We start from the raw sequence: 18,663 nt of genomic DNA, 5'->3' as shown, positions 1-18,663 counted from the left end.
CGACGGCGGCAGATCAGATGGCTTTCCGGTGGCGCCTTACATCTTAGAGGTCGCGAATGTCCCTCGCTCCTTTACCACGGAGTAATTCGTCCTTCATTGTAATCTAACAGCCCCATTTGGTGTGTATCTACGCAACGACGTGACAGCATTTGCGGGCGTCGGTGGCCTAGAGAACATCCCCTAATCTTTCTCCCTTGAGGGGGTCATGATGGTGAAGGTGTGAGACTCCCCACTTCCCTCTGTGCTCCGGTTTCCCACCCAGGCCGTCTCCCCGGGGGTGTCCTGAAGTTCAAGGCTATGGAAAACCCCACACTCATTGACAGGCTTCAGAACCATGGTTTGGTTTGGTTTTGATACAGCTTCATTTTACTTTGTGGAAATAAAGGCCAGTCACATGAGAAGGAAAGGCTGTTAGGACGCAGCCCTGGGGAGCGGGGCGGCGGCCACACCGCCCCTGCCTGGCAGAGACTCAGAGGCAGGCAGAGGAGCGAGGGCTTTGTCATGGAAAGGCTGGAGGCCGCTCACGGGCGCATCCTCTGCGGGTGGCTGGGCACATAGGCTCTCCCGGTGGGAGCAGAGATGGGAACGGGGCTGTCGGTTACTGATCCGGTCCTCGCCCTCGGGGGCCGATCGTGTGAGGCTTATCGTGTGGCCTCCGGGACCGTTCGCTAGAAACAGCAGACTGACTTCCCGCGGGTCTGCCTTGGGCGGCGCGTGCTGGCTTCCTGGGCTGGTTACCGTAGACAGCGGGTTGGAATTCGGGGTGTTTGCCGTGGATCGTGGGTCAGAGTTCTGTTCTCCTACGTATTGCTTTGCCATCGTCCATCTAGATAGTCAGTCTCTTCTAGACTTTCTAGGAAAATAATTATGAATTTATGGAGAGATGTTATCGAAGAATTATCTATAGTGCAGAAGAACCGAAATAACTTAAATTTATAACGATGGGGTCTAGTTCAATAAATTATACGGTTTTGATGAAATATTATATAACTGCCATTTTTGGATGATATAGAAGAATGTTTAATGTCATTAAATATTTTTAATACTTTAAGGTAAATATAACGGTTATGAGACAATAGCTGTATTATGACCTAATTTTTGTAAAATAACGTGTGTGCCTAGAGAAACAGACTGGTGTGGTGTGGATCACACCGGCTCCCACGCGAGCTTGGCGGGGTCAAGAGCGATTCAAGACTTCTTTTCTTTCATCCAGTCTTAAGTTATATAAAATTAATGTAGACGTTTCTATGAGCAGAAAATTCCTATAAATGTATTTTTAAGGAGAAAAGGAGAAAACGTATATGTCTGTTGACACATATGAACAGCGTGCCCATTCAGGGGAAGGGGACACCGAGGTAGGAAGAGGTGTGAACAAACGGTCAAAACCCACGTGGTGCGAAGGCGCAGAGCTGAGTAAACGTGCATCCCGCGGCCACTGTGCTCACTGTGTGACGGTCACCGCGGCTCGCTGTGTGACAGTCACTGTGGCTCGCTGCGTGACAGTCACCGTGGCTCGCTGTGTGACGCGGCCACTGGCTAGAGCTCTCTGTCGTGATAGCGCTTGCTCACAGATGTGTTCCTTGAAACCCGAAAACGTCCGTCTTGACAAGCTGCCAGGTGAGACGCAAACGTTCTGTGCCGGGGAGCCCTGCAGGAGCTTCGCGGGTGTGGGGACCGCCCGAAGCCAGCGCGCTCGCCCGTTTCTCATCTGAGGATGGGAGGCTCCGTTGCAGGCTGAAGGGTGAGGCTCAGACGCGGGAGCCTCGGCTCCCCTGCCTGTGGCCGAGGTGACCCTCGACGCCGCTCCGAGCGGCAGGTCTGGGAGGGTCTGTGGCTGCACACCGCTCGGCCATGTGCTTCTCACAGGCAGACGCTTTCTCAGGAGAAGGTGGCTGGTGGTGCCTTTGGTCACGGGGACACAGTAGTCATCGTGACCTCAAACGTGGCTATTGGAGTTTGTCCTCAGACAAGAGGCCTGATCCTTAGGCGCAGATTCTATGGTGCATGATGGCGGAAGCTAAGACTTTTTTTTTCTGTCCATCGTGTAAAGAGGATTCTAAAAACTCTCAAAAACAATCCGTACCTATCGATCTCGGAATTCTCGCTCACCTTAAGGTCTCTGGGGCAAGGAGCAGGTGTAGCGTGTCGCCGTGTCCCCCATGGTGCCGGGCGGGCAGCCGAGGTCGGCTCTACGGCCACTTTACAAAGCGGCCAATTCGCCGTCAGCCTGAAGATTTAGATTTGAAGAATGAGTGAGCGGGAGAGATTGATAAGATTTCAAAATGGTAAATGGGATCTTGGTCCAAAATAGCCAGGGCTGTGCGTGTGATCTTTTTTATCCGATGCTGTCCATTTATAACTAATGAACCTTTCAGCCCTAAGTAATCTGAACGGTGCTTCTCAGCGGACTTAGTCACAGGAGTCCCTGAACCCATACGTGAGGTGGATGGTGCTCGAAGATCTCTAGATAGCATGTCCCTGACACACACACACACACCCTTCCGTTTCTCAAATATACACAGGTACTTCCGCGGCTAGTAAAATGAAGATTTATTTAGATGCATTCTGAATTCACAGGCGCGATTTAGATTTTCTATCTAGTCTCGTTTCAGTTTTGGTAACTTATTTCCAAGTGCTTTCACTTTAATTTCCTAATTTAATATTATATTAACACACAGAGCAATGTTTTCCAGGTAACCGCTCCCCGGAGAAGGAGGTGATCCTAGAAGGCGAGAGGCCCAGCGGACCCGGTTCCAAGCAAGGAACACCGGACGTGCCGAGTCGGAACCACACCGGCACCGGCCCAGGGGTCGCCGAGCCTGCCAGGATCACGGCCCTGTGAGGATCATGTGCTCCTTTAGCTTCGCATCGGTGCAAAGCCTGAGGCATCCTCGCTGACTGGCTGCTGCTTCGAGTGCTTTGTCGAGGAGGAGGAGGAGGAGTTTCTAACAGTTTTCGTCCCTTGTGTCTGTGTTAAGTTTCCAGGGCAGCAGACAAAGACAGATAATCTACAGGGTGACTTCCCAACAAGACAGCTCAGTGTTGCAAGTCATCAGCGGGCCCGAGACGTCCGTGCAAGATGAGATGCCCGCAGAGGCCGTGCACGTCTTCATCGATGGACACGGTGAGTGCTCAGAGCCCTTCATGACGAGGAGGAAGGGGTGATGTGGGCAGCTGCCGCAGGCTTCCGCAGGACCTCCGGCCCAGGTGCCAGGCTTTGGGGCAGGACGACGCAGGCCTACGGCCGTTCGCACGCAGCGTCCTCAGAGCAGAGAGCGTGCCCTCCGGCCCCGGGGCCTTTGCGCACATCGTGCCCGTAGCCCACAGGGTGCCTTTCGCCCTTGGTATCGCGGCTCTGCAGACGCTTCTGCAGGAAAAGCTTTCCTGACCTCCAGGAGTCACCGGCCCGCTCTCTCTTTGATGCTGTTACAGCTTATAATCCTTTATCGACTTACAATTATTTGATTAATGACATTTCCCCATTCACAGTTACAAACTTCAGAAAGGCAGTGGCCAGCACCTAGTAAATATTTTTTGGATATATGTTGAAATATGGTCTTGATATAGGGAAGGGAGGGGGAAGGAGAGGGGAGGGGAGTGGGGAGGGAAAGTCATTAAGCGGCAAATCAAAGTTCTGTAGACAAGGAATGTAGGTCCTAGATTTTGAAGGATGGGTCTTGGCTTGACTTCCTTATGAGCAATGAATACTTGTTACTTTAGCCTCACGAAGATCCGGGTTTGAATAGTGAATCGCATGGCACCTGGTCTAGAGATGAGTAGTGTGTAGTTTGACGTGCAGAAATCCAGTATTTACATCGCGAGGCCCGGCGGTGGCAGTCACATCGCGGCCTGCAGAGGGGCAGTGCCGGTCATCGTGACATTTCTGCTGGTGGGAGGGACCTTCAGGTTGAGGTCCAGTGCTCCAGCTCCGTCCCCTGCTCCCGACAGACGAGGCTAATTACATCCCGTGTCACCTGAAGGAGGTGCTCCTGGAATCTCTCCTGGGAGAGACCGTTTACATTTATAACGTGAACTGATTTTCACACCTCGACACCCTGAGCCTCTTTAGCAGACTAACGTACCTGCAGATGAATTCCATCTCTTGCCGTTCCTCGCTCCCAGGCTGACTCAGCAGACAGGGCGCCCTGCACCGCTCAGCCGCAGATTTGAAGGTGGGGCTGTCCTACGTGCTCCTCCGAGCAGAACCACTCGCTTAATAAGCCTCTTCGAAAAACCCAGTTCCTGCACACACAGAGCACACGGACACACGAAGAGAATATGTAAGAGCGAATTAAGAGATGTTGCACGTGAATCGGTCAAAGCAGGGAAGTCGTAAGTAGCTAAGGCAGACTTGTCCAAGAGTCATCGTAGGAGCGAGGAGGAGGCTGGCACACGTCCTCTGAGTTAAGGAGAAGTGTGAAGAACAGACCGAGATGGCTAGTGGTTTTGTTAGAACAGTTCAGAACGGGTCCCCTGTAACTTGCAAAAAGCCGAAATGACGGTATACGGAGAGCTGTCTCGTGTTCTCTGCTGAAATCCTGTGGTTTTGTAGGGGAAATTCGATCCTGTTATTTAAAGTCTGCCAATCAGACGGAAGGCCCTGTCCAGCGTCAGCCATCAAATTGCGACGGCTTCTCCCAGGCCGGGTAAGTGAGCCGTTTCCAGGTCCGGGAGCCGTGGCGTTGCTGGGGGACACGCGACCCGTCTGACCGCAGAGGGAGCGGTGACTCCGGTGCAGATCAGATGCGTCGATTCGTGTGTAGGTGTCAGATCACGTGGGTTTCATGTGACAGATAAAGAAAATCCGACACTGCAGAACGATCAGGAACAAATGGAACTGTTTTTGTAGCAGCCGCTGCCAGAGGCGGTCACTGGGGGGAGCCCCTTGCCCACAGTGTGGCCCCTTCGCCAGAGATGCACCTGTAGAATTCTTGAACGGTCCCCAGGAAGGGGTTGGCATCTGCGCTGAGGAAGGCAAGCTGTTTCGTAGATCGATAATCTAAACGTCTTTCCTGTTTTCCTTTAGCACGCGCTGAATAACTTTCTTAATCACATGATTCAAGCTGGCATTTGCTCGCCTGCGTGCCTGGGACATACACCGATTAACGGTGGCGGTGGCCACGCTGTAGTCTTTTCGGTGGCAGACCAAACGCATCGTTCGCCCTGGACTTCAGGGTCCTTTGTGGGTAATCCAGGCGGACACGCCCCGGTCGCCCGCTCTGCGTGTGGAGGCGCAGTTAGAATCGTGTGTGTATTTGAGGATTTATGGGGGGCTTTCGTGGCATGGCTGGAATGTCTCGGGCACACGCCCGGAGTGTGGAGGGGGTTCCGGGACCCTGGACTCTGGGTCCGGTGGCTCCACGCTCCTTCCCGAGGTCGACCTTTCCCCCAGGTGTGTATGCGACGTCACGGGAGCCTCCAGCTGCCCAGGATAAAGGCCGTCCTTGTCCTGGTGCTCGTCCTTTCCCTCCCGTGGGATTCCGTCCCCTGTCAGCCTTCCAGGGTGCGCTGTCATCGCCGCCACGGCCACCTCGCACCTGCTCGGGGGCGCGGTGTCCGCCTCTCCCACGGATCCGATGGCTTGGCAGCTGGTGGCCTCCCCTGGCCACGTGGTCCAGTCCTGACCAGGCCCCGGACCTGACAGGAGCAGCTGCTTGAGTCCAGAATCACCCCCAGGGGGAGCAAGTGTATCGTGCAACACCTGCACACCTCCATCGGTGTCCCTCCGGTCCCCACGCAGCCGTCACGACAGGGAGGACACAGAATTCTCCTTCTGCAGAGAAACACGCGGAGCCCCGGGGGACGCAGACCGTGGCCCCGCCTCCCTGGTGTGACGCGTTTAGTCATCGGAGGCGGCAGCTTTCTCAGACGAAGCGTGTGACTGGATGAGAACACGGCTTCGAAGGCCGCCGCGTCCTCCTGTGATGCTTGGTTGAAAGCTGTGGTGCTTTTAAACTAAATTTAGAACAAATATAAGCCTCTTATTTTATCCCAAAATAAAGGCACGGGATTTTCCCGTTTGTATTTTCCTGGACAGAAGCCATCTGCCTTTCCCCCAGGTTAATACGTTAACTGCATTTGCCCGTAGGGCCAGTTAGCATAAGGCCGCTTGGCCGGAGCCTTGAAAATCGGAAAACACACAGAGCGCAGACGAGGGTGAGAGATCGTCTGCGGGGTTTTCCAGAAGCCTCGCTCCCTGAGCCCCGGCCTCCCCAGAGCCCCCGCCCCCCGCTGTCTCCCCTCGATTCCTCTGTTCATCAGACTCCCCGTGACCCTCATCTTCATGTCCCCTGTTCTCCTTCCCTGTTAGACCTGCCCCTGCCCCACTGTCCCCCGCCTCACTGCCCTCTGCCCCCTGCCTAACTGCCCCCTGCCTCACTGCCCCCTGCCTAACTGCCCTCTGCTGCGCGCCCACCAGTTGGCCACCCCGCCTCTGCTCGCGGTGACAAAGCTGTGTGCAGCGTGCCCACGGCCCTTCCAGGGCCCTGCCAGGGACCTGCCTTCCAGGTCCCCCGGAGGCCTCAAAGGCCAGACGTCATCGTGGATGTGGCGCCTCGGGTGGCACCTGCCGAGTGGACACTGAGGGGGGTATTGGCGGCTCTCTCCAGACAGAAGTGGGGGACGGCGACATGTTCCCTGTGACCCTGACAGCAAAGACCTGACTCCGGGCCAGGCGCAAGGCTTGGCACTTTTATGAGTCACGTGTGAGGTCTTAAAGTGGCGAACGCTTCGTCGTCTCTCTGTCAACCTGTGATGTTCCAACACTTTGGCCTCCGCGGCCGTTTTAGCTTGGGCGCTTTAATAGTCCATCCCTGCCTTTCAAAGCCACTCACTGCTGCGTTTCCTTACTGTGGTGAACACAAACTTGGACCGTGAACTTGGAGAGATTCCTGGGCGGGGCTGTTTCTCAGCCGCTCGGCCGAGGCAGACGTTGGAGCAGCAGCCTCCTCCCCGCGAGGCGACTCGGTGGCTGGGCCGCGGGATCTCGCCGCTGGCAAGGTCCTCTCTGCCATTGTCCAGCCTGGGAGCCACGTGACCGCTTTGCGGCCCTGACTCCCCAGTATGAATAGGGAATTGTTTGCAGGATGCCTTCCCCAGGGACCTTGGAGGGAAGCAGCGAGGAAACGAACTTCCCTCCGTGGCCCCAGAGTCACCGTGGGAACCAGCACGTCCCCCGTGAACCGCCAAAGAACCGCAGGCAGCATTTTTCGGTGGCACAATAGCCGTCCGCAGACAGTCACCCCAGTCACATCGTCCAACGTGCTGCTGTTTTACACAGAAACCGGCGTGAGGGGTGACGGCTCGGTCTGCTGCTTCCAGGGACTCTCAGAGGACAGATCACCTCCGTGTCTCATTATCCGAGACACAGGCGAGACTCAGCAGCTCGGGGCCTAAGGCCAGGCAGCTTCCCAGAGCTGGAAGGTACTCTGGAGGCGCCTGTCTGCCCGGAGGCCTGAGCAGCTTCGTGTCCAGAGGGTTCATTTCAGAGTGGACTTTGTCATCTCTCCTGTGGGTCTTGCAATAAAGTGTGATCGTTTTGTTTTTTGTTTTTTTGTTTTCCTTCAAAAGGTTTATATTTCTTTTGCCTGTAAATTCTTCCAAGTAAGGGGGTGGCACTTTCTTCTAGGAAGCTACGTGACGATGCTTCGGTTCTAATCCAGCGCTTCCAGCGTCGTGAGCAGCATCGTGGGAACGCGTTTGGAGAGCCTTGGGAGAGCTGACGGGAAGGCGGATGATTTATACGCATTTTGAGTATCCGTCACTCATAAAGTAGGCGTGTTGTCTTCCAAGAGGGAGGCTCATCCCGGGGCAAATGAGTTGGCGGGATTTTTAATCGGGGTGTGTTGTACCTCAGCTTGGGTAATAATGTCGTTATTTATCTGGACGCACTTATTCGGGCTTTTATTTATTTATGAATCATCGTTGTGCATATCGAAGCAGATATTGTTCTGCTGGTAAACTGGGCCTAATTTTGGAAGCTGCCCCCAGTCTCTAAAGCCATCGTGTCCCATACCCCAGAGGGGACGGACGCCCTGGTCCCAGTCTTTCCTGCCCCGTCGGCACCCCTGCCCTGCGGCTGACACTGTGGCTTCTGTGGCCCTTTCATCCGTTACACTTCCTTTATCGTTGGGGTCAACCCCAGGAGAGCCCTCGACACCCACAGCGCTTCATATGCAGCTGGTCCCCAAGGAGGCGAGCAGGCAGAACGTGGCGAAGAGTCATCTCTTTTAGGTTCTCGTCCTCACAGGAGTCAGGGAACAGCGTTCTCTGGTTTGGAGAAGCTGAGCCAGGGCGTCGGGCACCGAAGTTAGTTGGGTCGTCGAAACGCGGAGTAAAATGTGGCCGGATCTCCCAGTAGCAGACAGGCCTGGTCCTCTGTCCCCTTCACGCTTAGGCTGAAAATGTCGACTCTAATGACGAACATCTGGCAGGGTGTGGCCGTATCGCTGCCGACGCGCATGGCCGGGAAGCTGTGTTCCCCGCTTTAAATGAAAGAGCTGCGGGGGTTCTTGGCACCCGTGGTGGAAGTGGCCTGGGAGGAGCCACAGGGCATGGGGGGCTTTGCCAGAGGTCCGCCGTCGCTTCTGGTTTTCAGTGGTCCCCGTTTGTTTTCTCGGACCCGAGAGAGGTTCAGTTTCCGTCCAGGCGCAGAGTCGTAAGGACGGAAGGCAGACGAGGGAGCTGTCGATTCTGGAATGACTTCTCTCCTCCGAGACACCTTCTCTGACTCCGGGAAGAAGCCCGGTGGCACAGTGGGGTTCTGCGTTCACGGTCACGGCCCCGGCTGCCACACGGTGGCGCTCAGGCCCCGTGCTCCAGGCCCCGTCCGGCTCCCCCTGGGGCGTCCCTTTATCTCAAACGCACAGATGAATTCTGCTGTCATAGAAAGAAGGGCTGTTTGCAGACTTTAAAACAAGAATTCCTGTTAACATTCTAAATAACAGCCTGTAGTTTCCAAAACAGGGCTGGTTTCTTTAAATATCCTACATGGCGAACGTGCTGCCACGGCTCTCGTTTCTAGGTGGCCCCTCCGCGTGGCTTGGTCCCATGTCCCCCGAGTAACCTTGAAAAATAAGGCGGGATCAGCGGAAAAAGAGGGGGCCTCTCCCTCCCGCCGGTGAGGTCTGGGAGGGCGAAGAATTTCAGGAATTGTGTCCACGTTGAGGGAATCATGGAGCGGCACAGGCCTTTGGGTTCTTTGTCCCTTGCAGGAGCACAGGTGGCTGAAGGGCCAGGAGCACGGCACGGATGGAAGAGCTTCGTCGCCCTGCTCGAGAGCCGCGTCGGCCCGTGCCAACGGGCACCGTTCCGGTCCCCGGCTCGTCTTTTTTCCGTTCGGCGGCTGCTGGTTTTGTGGTTCCCATTCATCACCGTCTCTGCTGTAGCTCTGAGCGCGATCCGGGCCAGCTCAGTGTATCCGTGCTGTGTATCCGCTCAGTGTACCTGCCGAACCCGCTCGTCAGTCGGCCAGAGTTTAGTGGGGCGGGCGGCGGGGCGCAGGCTCGCCGACAGCACAGGGCCAGGTCCCCGCAGGTCTGGGGGGGTCTCCACGTCCATCGCTGTTTCAGAGGAGGGAGTGTCTCATGACACTTAGCATTTTCCCATGATATTTGCGAAACGTGGCGGGAAACCTTTGGCCTTAACTTAGTCAAACAGAAACTGTCGAGACGACCTCGCAGCTCACCGTCCATGGCTCAGGGAGGGAGGAGAAGCAGTGAATAGTCTGAGGAGAGAGCCCAGGATGAGAAGTTAGGGTCAGTCCTCAGGGGTCAGCGGGAAGACCGCGTGACTTTTGTGCCACGCTGGCCTCTTCGGTCCTCGCGTGGGCAGGCTGGTGCCCTGGATTACGGCTCCATCGGGACCCCAGAGAACTGAGTCTAAGCGAGGGGACGAGTCTCTGTCAGTCGAGTGATGCTTCCTGTAGCGTTTACTCTCCCTCCTGGCTGAATGGGAAGCCTGTATATACATGACAATACAGGTTTTCTGGTGAGGACCTGCTAGTCCAAAAACTCAGACAGGGATCATGCCTTGTCTCGAATACTCAGCTCTTGTAAAAGTAATTAATTCAGAGGGAACTTAAAGTGTTGCTTGAGCCTGTCTTTATAAAATGGAAAGTATTACATGTGGGTTGAGGGCAGAACTCTCTTCCCCGTTCCAGCTAATAAACACACCTGGATTTCATATGTCACTTGTGTGAACAGCAGAGGCGTCATGTTGCTATGTAATCTGAAAATAAGCCAAGTCGGGTCCTGTATCGATAGGAGGAAATTAAGAGGTTAGTTGTGGGCGTTAAGAGTCCAGTGTCTCGGAGGCGACACTGGTGTTTGCCGTCAGCCGTCTGATTTAAGAGCCACAACAAGCCCAGTGGGTGAGCATCGCCCCGGTTTTATGGATGAGGGTTCGACAGGCTTGAAGTCACAGGGAGTAAGCCTGGCCGTTTCCTTCCAGAATTCATCCGAAAGATTTTGTAAAGAAAGCCAAAGCCGAGGGTTGTACCCAGGCTTTTTAGGTGGCTCGTGTAAGACGCTATTTGCTGTCATCGTGCCGTCAGGAGCGCGCAGATACGACGCGCCTTTTGCAGAGGATTTCCTCGCAGGACGGGCTCGCTCCCCGCGCACCCCGCAATTCTCGGTTCACCTCAGTCAGCAGCAGAGGGCGCCGTGCGCTCTCAGACTCAGGGAAGCGCGGTCTCATCCCGCACCGGCCAGGTGACCGCCCTCACCTGCAGCGAAGTCAGATTAGTCTTTTGGTTTCCGTGATGTGCTGGCATTTGCTATGTCTTAGATTTCTCTGAGTTCGTACTGACCGGGCATTTTCAATCCTACTGAATTTCACTACGAAATGGCAGGATCGCAGTGCTCTGGTTTCTGCCCAGAGCAGAAGCGTTCGCATGAACACTGTCCTCGCAAACCTGTTTTTTTCTCTGTTAGTGACGGATATTATTACACCACAAATATAAACGGGAAGCAAAGGCACTGTTTACGGAACAGTCGCCCGAGTGACAGAAGGAGAGGATGTTTAAGTTTCAGACTCTGCACGTAACCCGCCGGGTCTGTCACTTACCCCCCCAATTTGTCTCTTAAACGTGACTTTAGCACTCTACGCTTCCTAAGTGGCCCTTTCCAGCGAGGTCTTCACTGAATGTGTCATCAAATAGTCATAAATACGTGTTCAACACGTGGAGAAATCCGTGTGTGTGTGTGTGCACGCGCGTGTGTGTGAGAACAGTGGAAATATTTTAGACTCTTCTCCTGTGGAATATTTGTATGTTTACGGATCAGTAGGGAGCTGGGAAAAAAAGATCAAAAACTCGTCGGAGATGATGAAGCGTGAGATTAGAAATCAGGAGGCGCCCTCGCCGGTGTAGCGTCTGCGTTCTCGAGGAGGTTTGGGCTGCAAGGAACGGGAGACCCAAATTCGGAATGGGTTGGATAATAACGAGATGCGTTATTTCGGAAAACAGGAAGTCCGAAGTCAAGGTTGGTCGGTCGTCAAGGAACTTGTTTCTGTCCGTCTCCCACCTCCGCCGTCCTCAGGGCTCTGTCCCCAGGCGTGGCCCTCGTGAGGGCAGCGTGGCTGCTAGTTTCCTACTCACGTGGCGTCTAAAGGCCAGGAGAAGGTGGTCTCTTTCATTACCTTTTAAGAAGTGGAAAAACTTGTCCGTGAGCTCCCTGACCCCCAGCCGACTCCCCTTTGCTCCACGGTGTCCCCCTAGAATTGTGTCAAACTCACACCCCAAAGCCAGACACGGGCCGTGGGGCGTGGAGTTCCCTTGGCGGGTGTGGGACGACCAGGATTTACCACTGTGGGGGGACCTTATCTCCACCCTGAAGCCCACAGTCTTAGGTGACAATCGGATGGGGCTACGTTAGCAGGAATTCGGGGAGGAATGACTGGCAGGTGCCCCCGGGGTTACCTCCTCAGCCCTGTGGGCTCCCCGCTGGAGAAGCCGGTGCAGCCGTGTGTCCCGATTTCTTAAACCCTGTCGTCCCTCTGTAGGTGATTAAAGACAAGGAGACCATTTCGATGTAATCACAGCTAATCTCGTGATGCGTCTTCAGTGACCTGAGGCGTTCCCTTCGCCTCCTGCTGCGGGTGGGGGTTTGGGGGGTCGCAGGGGGTAGCAGGGGTGTTAGATGATCCCGGTTTCTTCCTGACGATGTCGTGGGAATTATCCGACCCCCTGTGTATTGTTTTCACGATACACGTGGCCGGGGACCACGGCGACCACTGCCCCACGCGTCAGGTGCGTGGGACGCGGAGGCGGCCACCCCTCGAACTCAGGCGCCTGCCTACCGGGCGCAGCTCGGCGCCCCGCACAGCCTGGGCGGTGGGTGCAGGATGCAGACGGCGCCGGACACACCGTTTTCAGCCCTAACCCTCGGCCACCCCCGGTGTCCCGTGCGCGTGTGTAACGGGTAGGGGACTCCGTGCCCCCAGGTGACCAGAGTGTGTCTTGCCCACCCCCAGAGAGCTGCCCATCGGCTCCTCCAGCACCAGCTCTGCCGAGAGTCCAGAGCCGTCCTCCGGGGACCCGGCCGTCAGCGCACTCCAGCGACAGCTGTTGCTCATGGTGGCTCAGAGGACCCAGCCGGAAGCCACTCGGGTACGTGCCAGCACGGCAGACGTGAGCGTCCCAGAGGCCCCCGGGTTGGACCCCCAACGGCGTGAGTCCGGGCTCGCCCTGAGTTTGTGTCCCCGCATGGCAGTCTGTCTGTGGCACGAACGTGAAAGCCGCTGTTCCGGTGACAGGTCCCTTCCGTTGACGCCAGCGGGATTGGACACCGTCCTCGCTGCTCTCGCAAACGCGTTAGATGGGACGGGGCGTGGAGGGGGAAGGGCCACGGGCCGGACCGTGAGGAAAGGCGGCGTGCGCCGGGCCGGGCCGAGGGCCGAGGCTCCCGGGGGCACCGACGAGGCAGGCGAAGCTTCGCCGCCGCGTTTACCCTCCTCCTGGCGGCGCGCGCGCTCCTGCACCAGAGGCTCGCGGAAGGGAGCCCGGGCGTTCTTGGTTCTTGTTCGTGTGAAAGCTCGGCCGGAGTTTTCCAAAAGCTGCCGGGCAGTGTCGTGGGACGGAATGGACCCGTTACGTACGTGCCAGGTGTGCGGGAAGACGCCGCGCTGTCTCCTGACCGACTGCCCGACACCAGGGAGGCCCGTCCCGCCGACTAGGTGGGGGTGGGGGTCATGGAGACCCCACCGTGCCCGTGAAGCTCAGTCAGCCCTTCTGGGCTCGGCGTTTCCATGGGAACGAGCATCCAGCTGATTCAGAGAAGCAGGCGAAGGGCTCTTCCTTCTCCTCCTGTGTTCACTCGCCCCTCCCGCCTTCCAGGGGCTCTGGGTGCAGGAAGCTTCCTAGGGAGGCACCTGGAAGCAGCCGAGCACTGCCAGACGCCTGCCACCAGCCTGGTCGCCGGGCGTGACGGCGGTGCCTGCGGAGGGGCGGCTGCTCCTGCCCCGTTGGCATGCAGTGGTGGGGTCCGCAGACCCCGCTGTCGGCCCCGGTTCCGGGGGCCCTGTGCCGCGTGGCCTCCTCTCCCCACCAGTCTCCTCGGCTCTCCAGTCTCCTCTGCACCTCCTGCTCCCTGCCCCGTGCCCCGCCCCCACCCCGGCTGCCACGGCGAGGTCCCCCAGTGAGCCACAGAATGTGGGGGGCCCTGCGGAATGTGGGTTTTCTCTGAGAAACTTGCGTTTTCCCTGACACAGGGAATGTGTGTGCATTGAATGAAGTCGCCCTGCGGGACGTGGGGGAGGGTCCCAGTAAGGCTGGTCCTGGTCCACATCTTTTTATATTAGGCTGACAAGAACTGGGGATGTCTTCGTCTGGGGGCCCACGAAGCGGCCACCCACTCCTAGAATTCACTAAACAGCCTCCATCATCACCACCCCACTGGGTGGAAATCCGCCTGCACAGACCTTGATGCGGGTCAAGGAGGCAGAAACCTCTCTTCAGACTGTGTGACCACAAACGACTTCCATGGAAGTTCGAGGCCCCTAGTTACGAGACCTGCGTGGTCCAAACAGCTCCAACCAGAACGTTACCATAAAGTGGTACCAGGCTGGTGTTGCCTCCAAGTGCCCAGGAGAAACAGGAAAATTTTAAGGTGGAATAACGGAGCTTTAGCCTCGCTCTCCAGGAATTCATACTAATGAGGATCCGAGGAAAGTGTGATTCAACGAAAAGTTATAAAACATCCTGGAAAACATACCGCCGTGAATAAGAGCCAGCAAAAGTTAACAAACGCACAAACGGACTCGCAGCAAATTTAGAAATTGTAATGATCGGGTTCAGAATACGGATTCAGCACATCTACTAGGTATCAAAGAGACAAAAAGAGAAATTGAAAATATAAAAGCAAAAGGCCATAGAGAGACCGAGCAGACCTGAAAAGCTCCGAATACTAGGAATGAAAAGTAGAACAATGAAATAAAGCTCTGAAGGATTGAACAGGAAATCTGGCACCTTTGACTAGAGAATCGGCGAACTGGAAGTTGGCGCCGGGGATGCTATTTAGATGTAGCCGGACACTCAGAGAGGAAGGAGGCTGAGCAGCGTCAGGCCAGGGTGGGACGGGCTGGCCTGCGCCCGCTCGGGGTTCCGGATGGGCCTGGAGGAAGGAGCGGGGTAGCGAGGGGCCGAAGGCTCAGACGCAGGCCGACGCGGGCGCTGGGGTGCTGGCACCTGCGAGGGAAGCGGGGCAGGCTCAGAAATGGCACTGGAACAAGAGTTTTCTTTATGGGAAAGAAATCGAGCCCCTGTCTCGCGTACGGAAATTCCTGGCAGGCTAGGAAATGCGAAAGGCAAATCGATGCCACTTTGAAAAAACGTGATAAAATCAAATTGTTTTTTTAAAACTGTGGAGTAGACAGGGATTGGAAAAACAAGGCACGGAACTTGCAAAAATTTTGAACTTTATTAGAAAAGATGGATAAATTATATTTTACTTCAATTAAGAACGTCTCTTTATCAATAACACCATAAAGAAAGTGAAAAGACAAGCCATAAAGTAGGAAAATAGCTAAAATTCACATCTCTAATTAAGGTTTTGATCATATACGTACATACACATGTCTATGCACACACGCATACACACATGCACGCCCATATGTATGCACACACATACATGTATACCCATAACACACTCACACACATCCACTTATACGCGTGCACACATACGTAAGCGCATCCGCACATGCACACAGATAAACACATAGAAAGCAACGAGAAACAAGTGAACCAAGAGAGAAATGTCAAATAATTTCATGAAGAAAAGCTAAAAATGGACAAAGATGCTCCACTTCGTTAATAACGCGGGAAACGTAAATTAGACTAAAAAGGAAACGTCATTTTACGTTTTCCAGACGAGCAAAAATTAAACTTCCCCCGACCTGTCGCCTGGTGGAGGAGACATGCACACGAGCAGCTGTGAGCTGTTGGTGCGCGTGTGGGCTGGTACAATCACTTTCGAGAACGTGCTTTCCTAACACGAGCATTTCCATACCCAGTTATTCCATTTGTGGCAAATGTGTGCGTTTCCGGGGAAAGTCGAGCAGTTTCTTCCCCGGTAAAGTTGAGCATTTGTATTCCCAGCAATTCCATCCCTCGGTGTCTGTCCTCAAGAAACTCTTGTGCATATGTACCAGGAGATGTGTCCGAGAGCGTTCACAGCACCGCGATAGCAAAAAAACCAAACAAACAAACAAACAAAAAAAAACAGAAAGAAAAACCCCCTAAATATTCAATGGTAAAATGGGTAAGTAAATTGCGGCCTATCCATGTCACGGACTAACTCACAGCCATGAACATGGGGGTCCCAGCCGCGAAACAGCGTGTTACCTACGGGTCGCAGGAACCCAATGCCGACTGGAGGAAAGAAGCTAAAAGCAAATTGCGGAAAGATACATTCCGTACGCGTTTGTATCTGTGAAGTCGAAAACCGTGAGACTGAGCCGTCCGGCAGTCTGGACATCGGCATAGCAAAACCGAAGGAGAGGGAGGGAGGGACGAGCCGCAGCGAGCCCTGGCGGAGGGGGCGGGACTCGGGATGGCCCGGGGGGACCCCCACGCATGCGCTCCCGCGATGAACGCTGATCGCTGATCGATGAATGCCGATCGTTGCTCATCAGGCCTCACACACCCTTGAAAGGCTGCGTTTGCGTCAGCGCGACGGTGAGCACTCTCCGGTCTCAGGAACGTGGTACCTGGCGGGGGTCTGTGTGGGGGAGAACACCCACGGGGGCCTCCCGGGCCTCGGAGCACTGGAGGGAGACAGGAAGGAGGGTTCAGGGCGCCCCGAAGCCCGCGTCGAGGGGCGCGAGAAGGAAAAAGTGCACGTTTGGGGTGATGGCTGTGACAGAGGCCAGAGTTCAATGCCCGAGGTTAAGGGGGGGTCCTCTGGTCTCCTGAGAAATTTAGCGCTGTGGGGCATGTTGTTCCTCCCCATGAGTCGACCAGGTGGCTGTCAGTCGGCGCTCGACTGCCACCGTGGTCTCTGCAAGGGCCGCAACGGGCGGCTTGGACCGCTCGGCTCTTAAATGCGGCATCAGGTGTTGGACGAGGAAGTGATTTTCCCCTTACACTTCCCTAGTTCCCCGCTGGCCTCTGCGTTCCCCCACCCGCTGGTCCCTGGGCTCGACTGAGGTCCCTGTCCCCTCTGCTAGCGGGCAGTGCTGGGCCGCGGCCTGCCTCCCGTGGTTTTGAGTCTGACCGTGGTGATGGAAGGGGTGTTTTCTCGCAGGCATTTGGATGCAGAGACCGCGTCCACCACGTTCTACCTACTTTCCCGTTCCCGACCTCACGCCTGGCTCCCAAGCCGCCCATTAAGTGTTTGTTAGACAAATCAACGAAGCCTTTTTTTTTTTATGATTTTTTCCAAAATTGAATTCTTCTCCACTGGATTAGAGCCAATCACAGATGATTTGGTGTTAAAACATTTTAAACCCGGATATAAATTTCCCCACCAATTTCTGTTTTATTGGTTTAGACTTCGTCCTATAAATATTTTGGTTTTTCTTCTATTGGGCCTCACCAGTGTCCTACACATTGGCAATGAAAATTTTTTTACTAAGAGCAAAACCTGAGCATTTATCTTGACATTCCGTTGAGTCACAGACCTTCACAAATGAAGTCAGTCATTTAAGATCCTCCGCTGAATTCTGATCTTTCCTAGGAGTTATTCCCATGGCAGTTTCTTGGCCTCAATTAAGAGCAGTGTTTTGAAATGACAAGTAGTTCATGACCATGGTGTGTCACAGCAGAAGTGGCGTCTGTTGGTAAGAAAGACGCCTTTGCATCGATCACGGTCCTGCTCTCAGGCCGCCCATTTTTACGAAACTGTCCGCTCACGTTTCGGAACGCGAACACCTGCTCCTCGCGCTCGCAAGCCGCGAGGCGCGTCTGTGGCCGCAACGCGTCAGTGTGAAACCCCCTCTCTGCTGTCCCCTTTGCGTCCCGCAGCGTCCGAGTCGGGGCCCGGAGGACTCGTCCTGTTCATCCACACAAGGGAAGTTTGACCGGGAGCAGTTCTACAAGTTCGTCATCTTCCCGGGCAAGTGGATCAAAGTCTGGTGCGACCGCCTGGCCCTGCTGGCGCTGCTTGACCGGTGAGCCGCGCGCGTGCAGGGTGCGTGGACGCGCCGCGGGGCGTGCAGTGTGCACGCGTGTGCTGGGCGGAGCGGACCGGGGCCGTGCGCCCCGTGCTGCAGACCCGCAGCCAGAGCGCCAGGTCTGATGACCGTAGGCACAGTGACTTAGCCCCCGAAATGGGCGGCGTGCGATCGGGCGGGTGGTTGGGGTGTAAGGTTAGCTTTGGGGACGACGTCGTGCGTGGGCCTGCTGGCAGCTGTCCACGTTGGAGGCTCCCACATGGAGCGCGAGGCCTGGCCGGGGTCGTGGGGGGCGATTTCTGTCTCCTCCCAGGCAGAGCTTCATTCTGCTTCCCACCCCTGTCTGCTGCACGCTAATTGGAGTGGTCATCTTTTTTAACACCCTTTTGGTCATCCTCACCTCTTGCCATGGCTCCTCAAGACAAGATGGCCTGGGTTGCAGGTGTGGGTACTGCGTGGGGAGGATTTGGAGGGGTGTCAGGTGGGTTAACGTATGGTGGAGATGGGCCAGGGATGGGATTTCCCCTTTCTGTCCCCTACCTGAAGGGAGGCAAAGGACAGGAGTAGCACCTTCAGGAACTGTAGTTCTGACTGGAGCGTTTGCCTGAAATTTCAGGGCGCCCTTGCCCACGCTGTCATCGGCCGGTGCCGAGCTCCGCAGTAAATGCGAGCCGGCGGGGGCCGTGGGGAGGCCGGTCGCCTGCCTTGCTGCAGCTGGTCCCCCAGCGATGTCTTAAATGGTGTGATCGCATATTAAAAAACTACAGTCGTGCAAAATTACCACCGTAAATTCCAGGACCCACACGTCGGGGAGCGGGGGCATAATGGTCCTCCTGACAGTACTGTCTCGCGAGGCCCCGCTCTAAGATGAGCGTTTCAACTTAACTAAAGTAACCCAACGTGACACGTTCTGGTAGACTGAGGCAGTCTTCTGGAACACTTTCTTCCGTTAAAAAGGAATTATTAAAATCAGACTAGCTAGGGTTGCTGGGGGTGGGGGTGGGGGGAGGGGCTCTCTGGGAACTCTGTGCTTTGTTGGGGTTGATGATGGGATTT

At 55.4% G+C, this 18,663-nt stretch overlaps 1 protein-coding gene across 1 annotated transcript in view; it reads left to right on the top strand.

Annotated features, from left to right (window-relative positions):
• PCNX2 (pecanex homolog 2) overlaps positions 1-18,663 on the top strand; it is a 170,071-nt gene that overhangs the window by 22,535 nt on the left and 128,873 nt on the right. The window contains exons 5-9 of the mRNA XM_025039061.1: positions 2,694-2,838; positions 2,979-3,124; positions 4,553-4,646; positions 12,472-12,607; positions 17,459-17,604. Of these exons, the coding sequence (XP_024894829.1) occupies positions 2,694-2,838; positions 2,979-3,124; positions 4,553-4,646; positions 12,472-12,607; positions 17,459-17,604 (667 nt within the window). The remainder of the gene's footprint in view (positions 1-2,693; positions 2,839-2,978; positions 3,125-4,552; positions 4,647-12,471; positions 12,608-17,458; positions 17,605-18,663) is intronic.

This window comes from Pteropus alecto, unplaced genomic scaffold (genome assembly GCF_000325575.1).
Source record: "Pteropus alecto unplaced genomic scaffold, ASM32557v1 scaffold189, whole genome shotgun sequence".
Lineage (NCBI taxonomy): Eukaryota > Metazoa > Chordata > Mammalia > Chiroptera > Pteropodidae > Pteropus > Pteropus alecto.
Note: the sequence above shows the minus strand (reverse complement) of the source record. Positions and strands in the feature narration are given on the sequence as shown.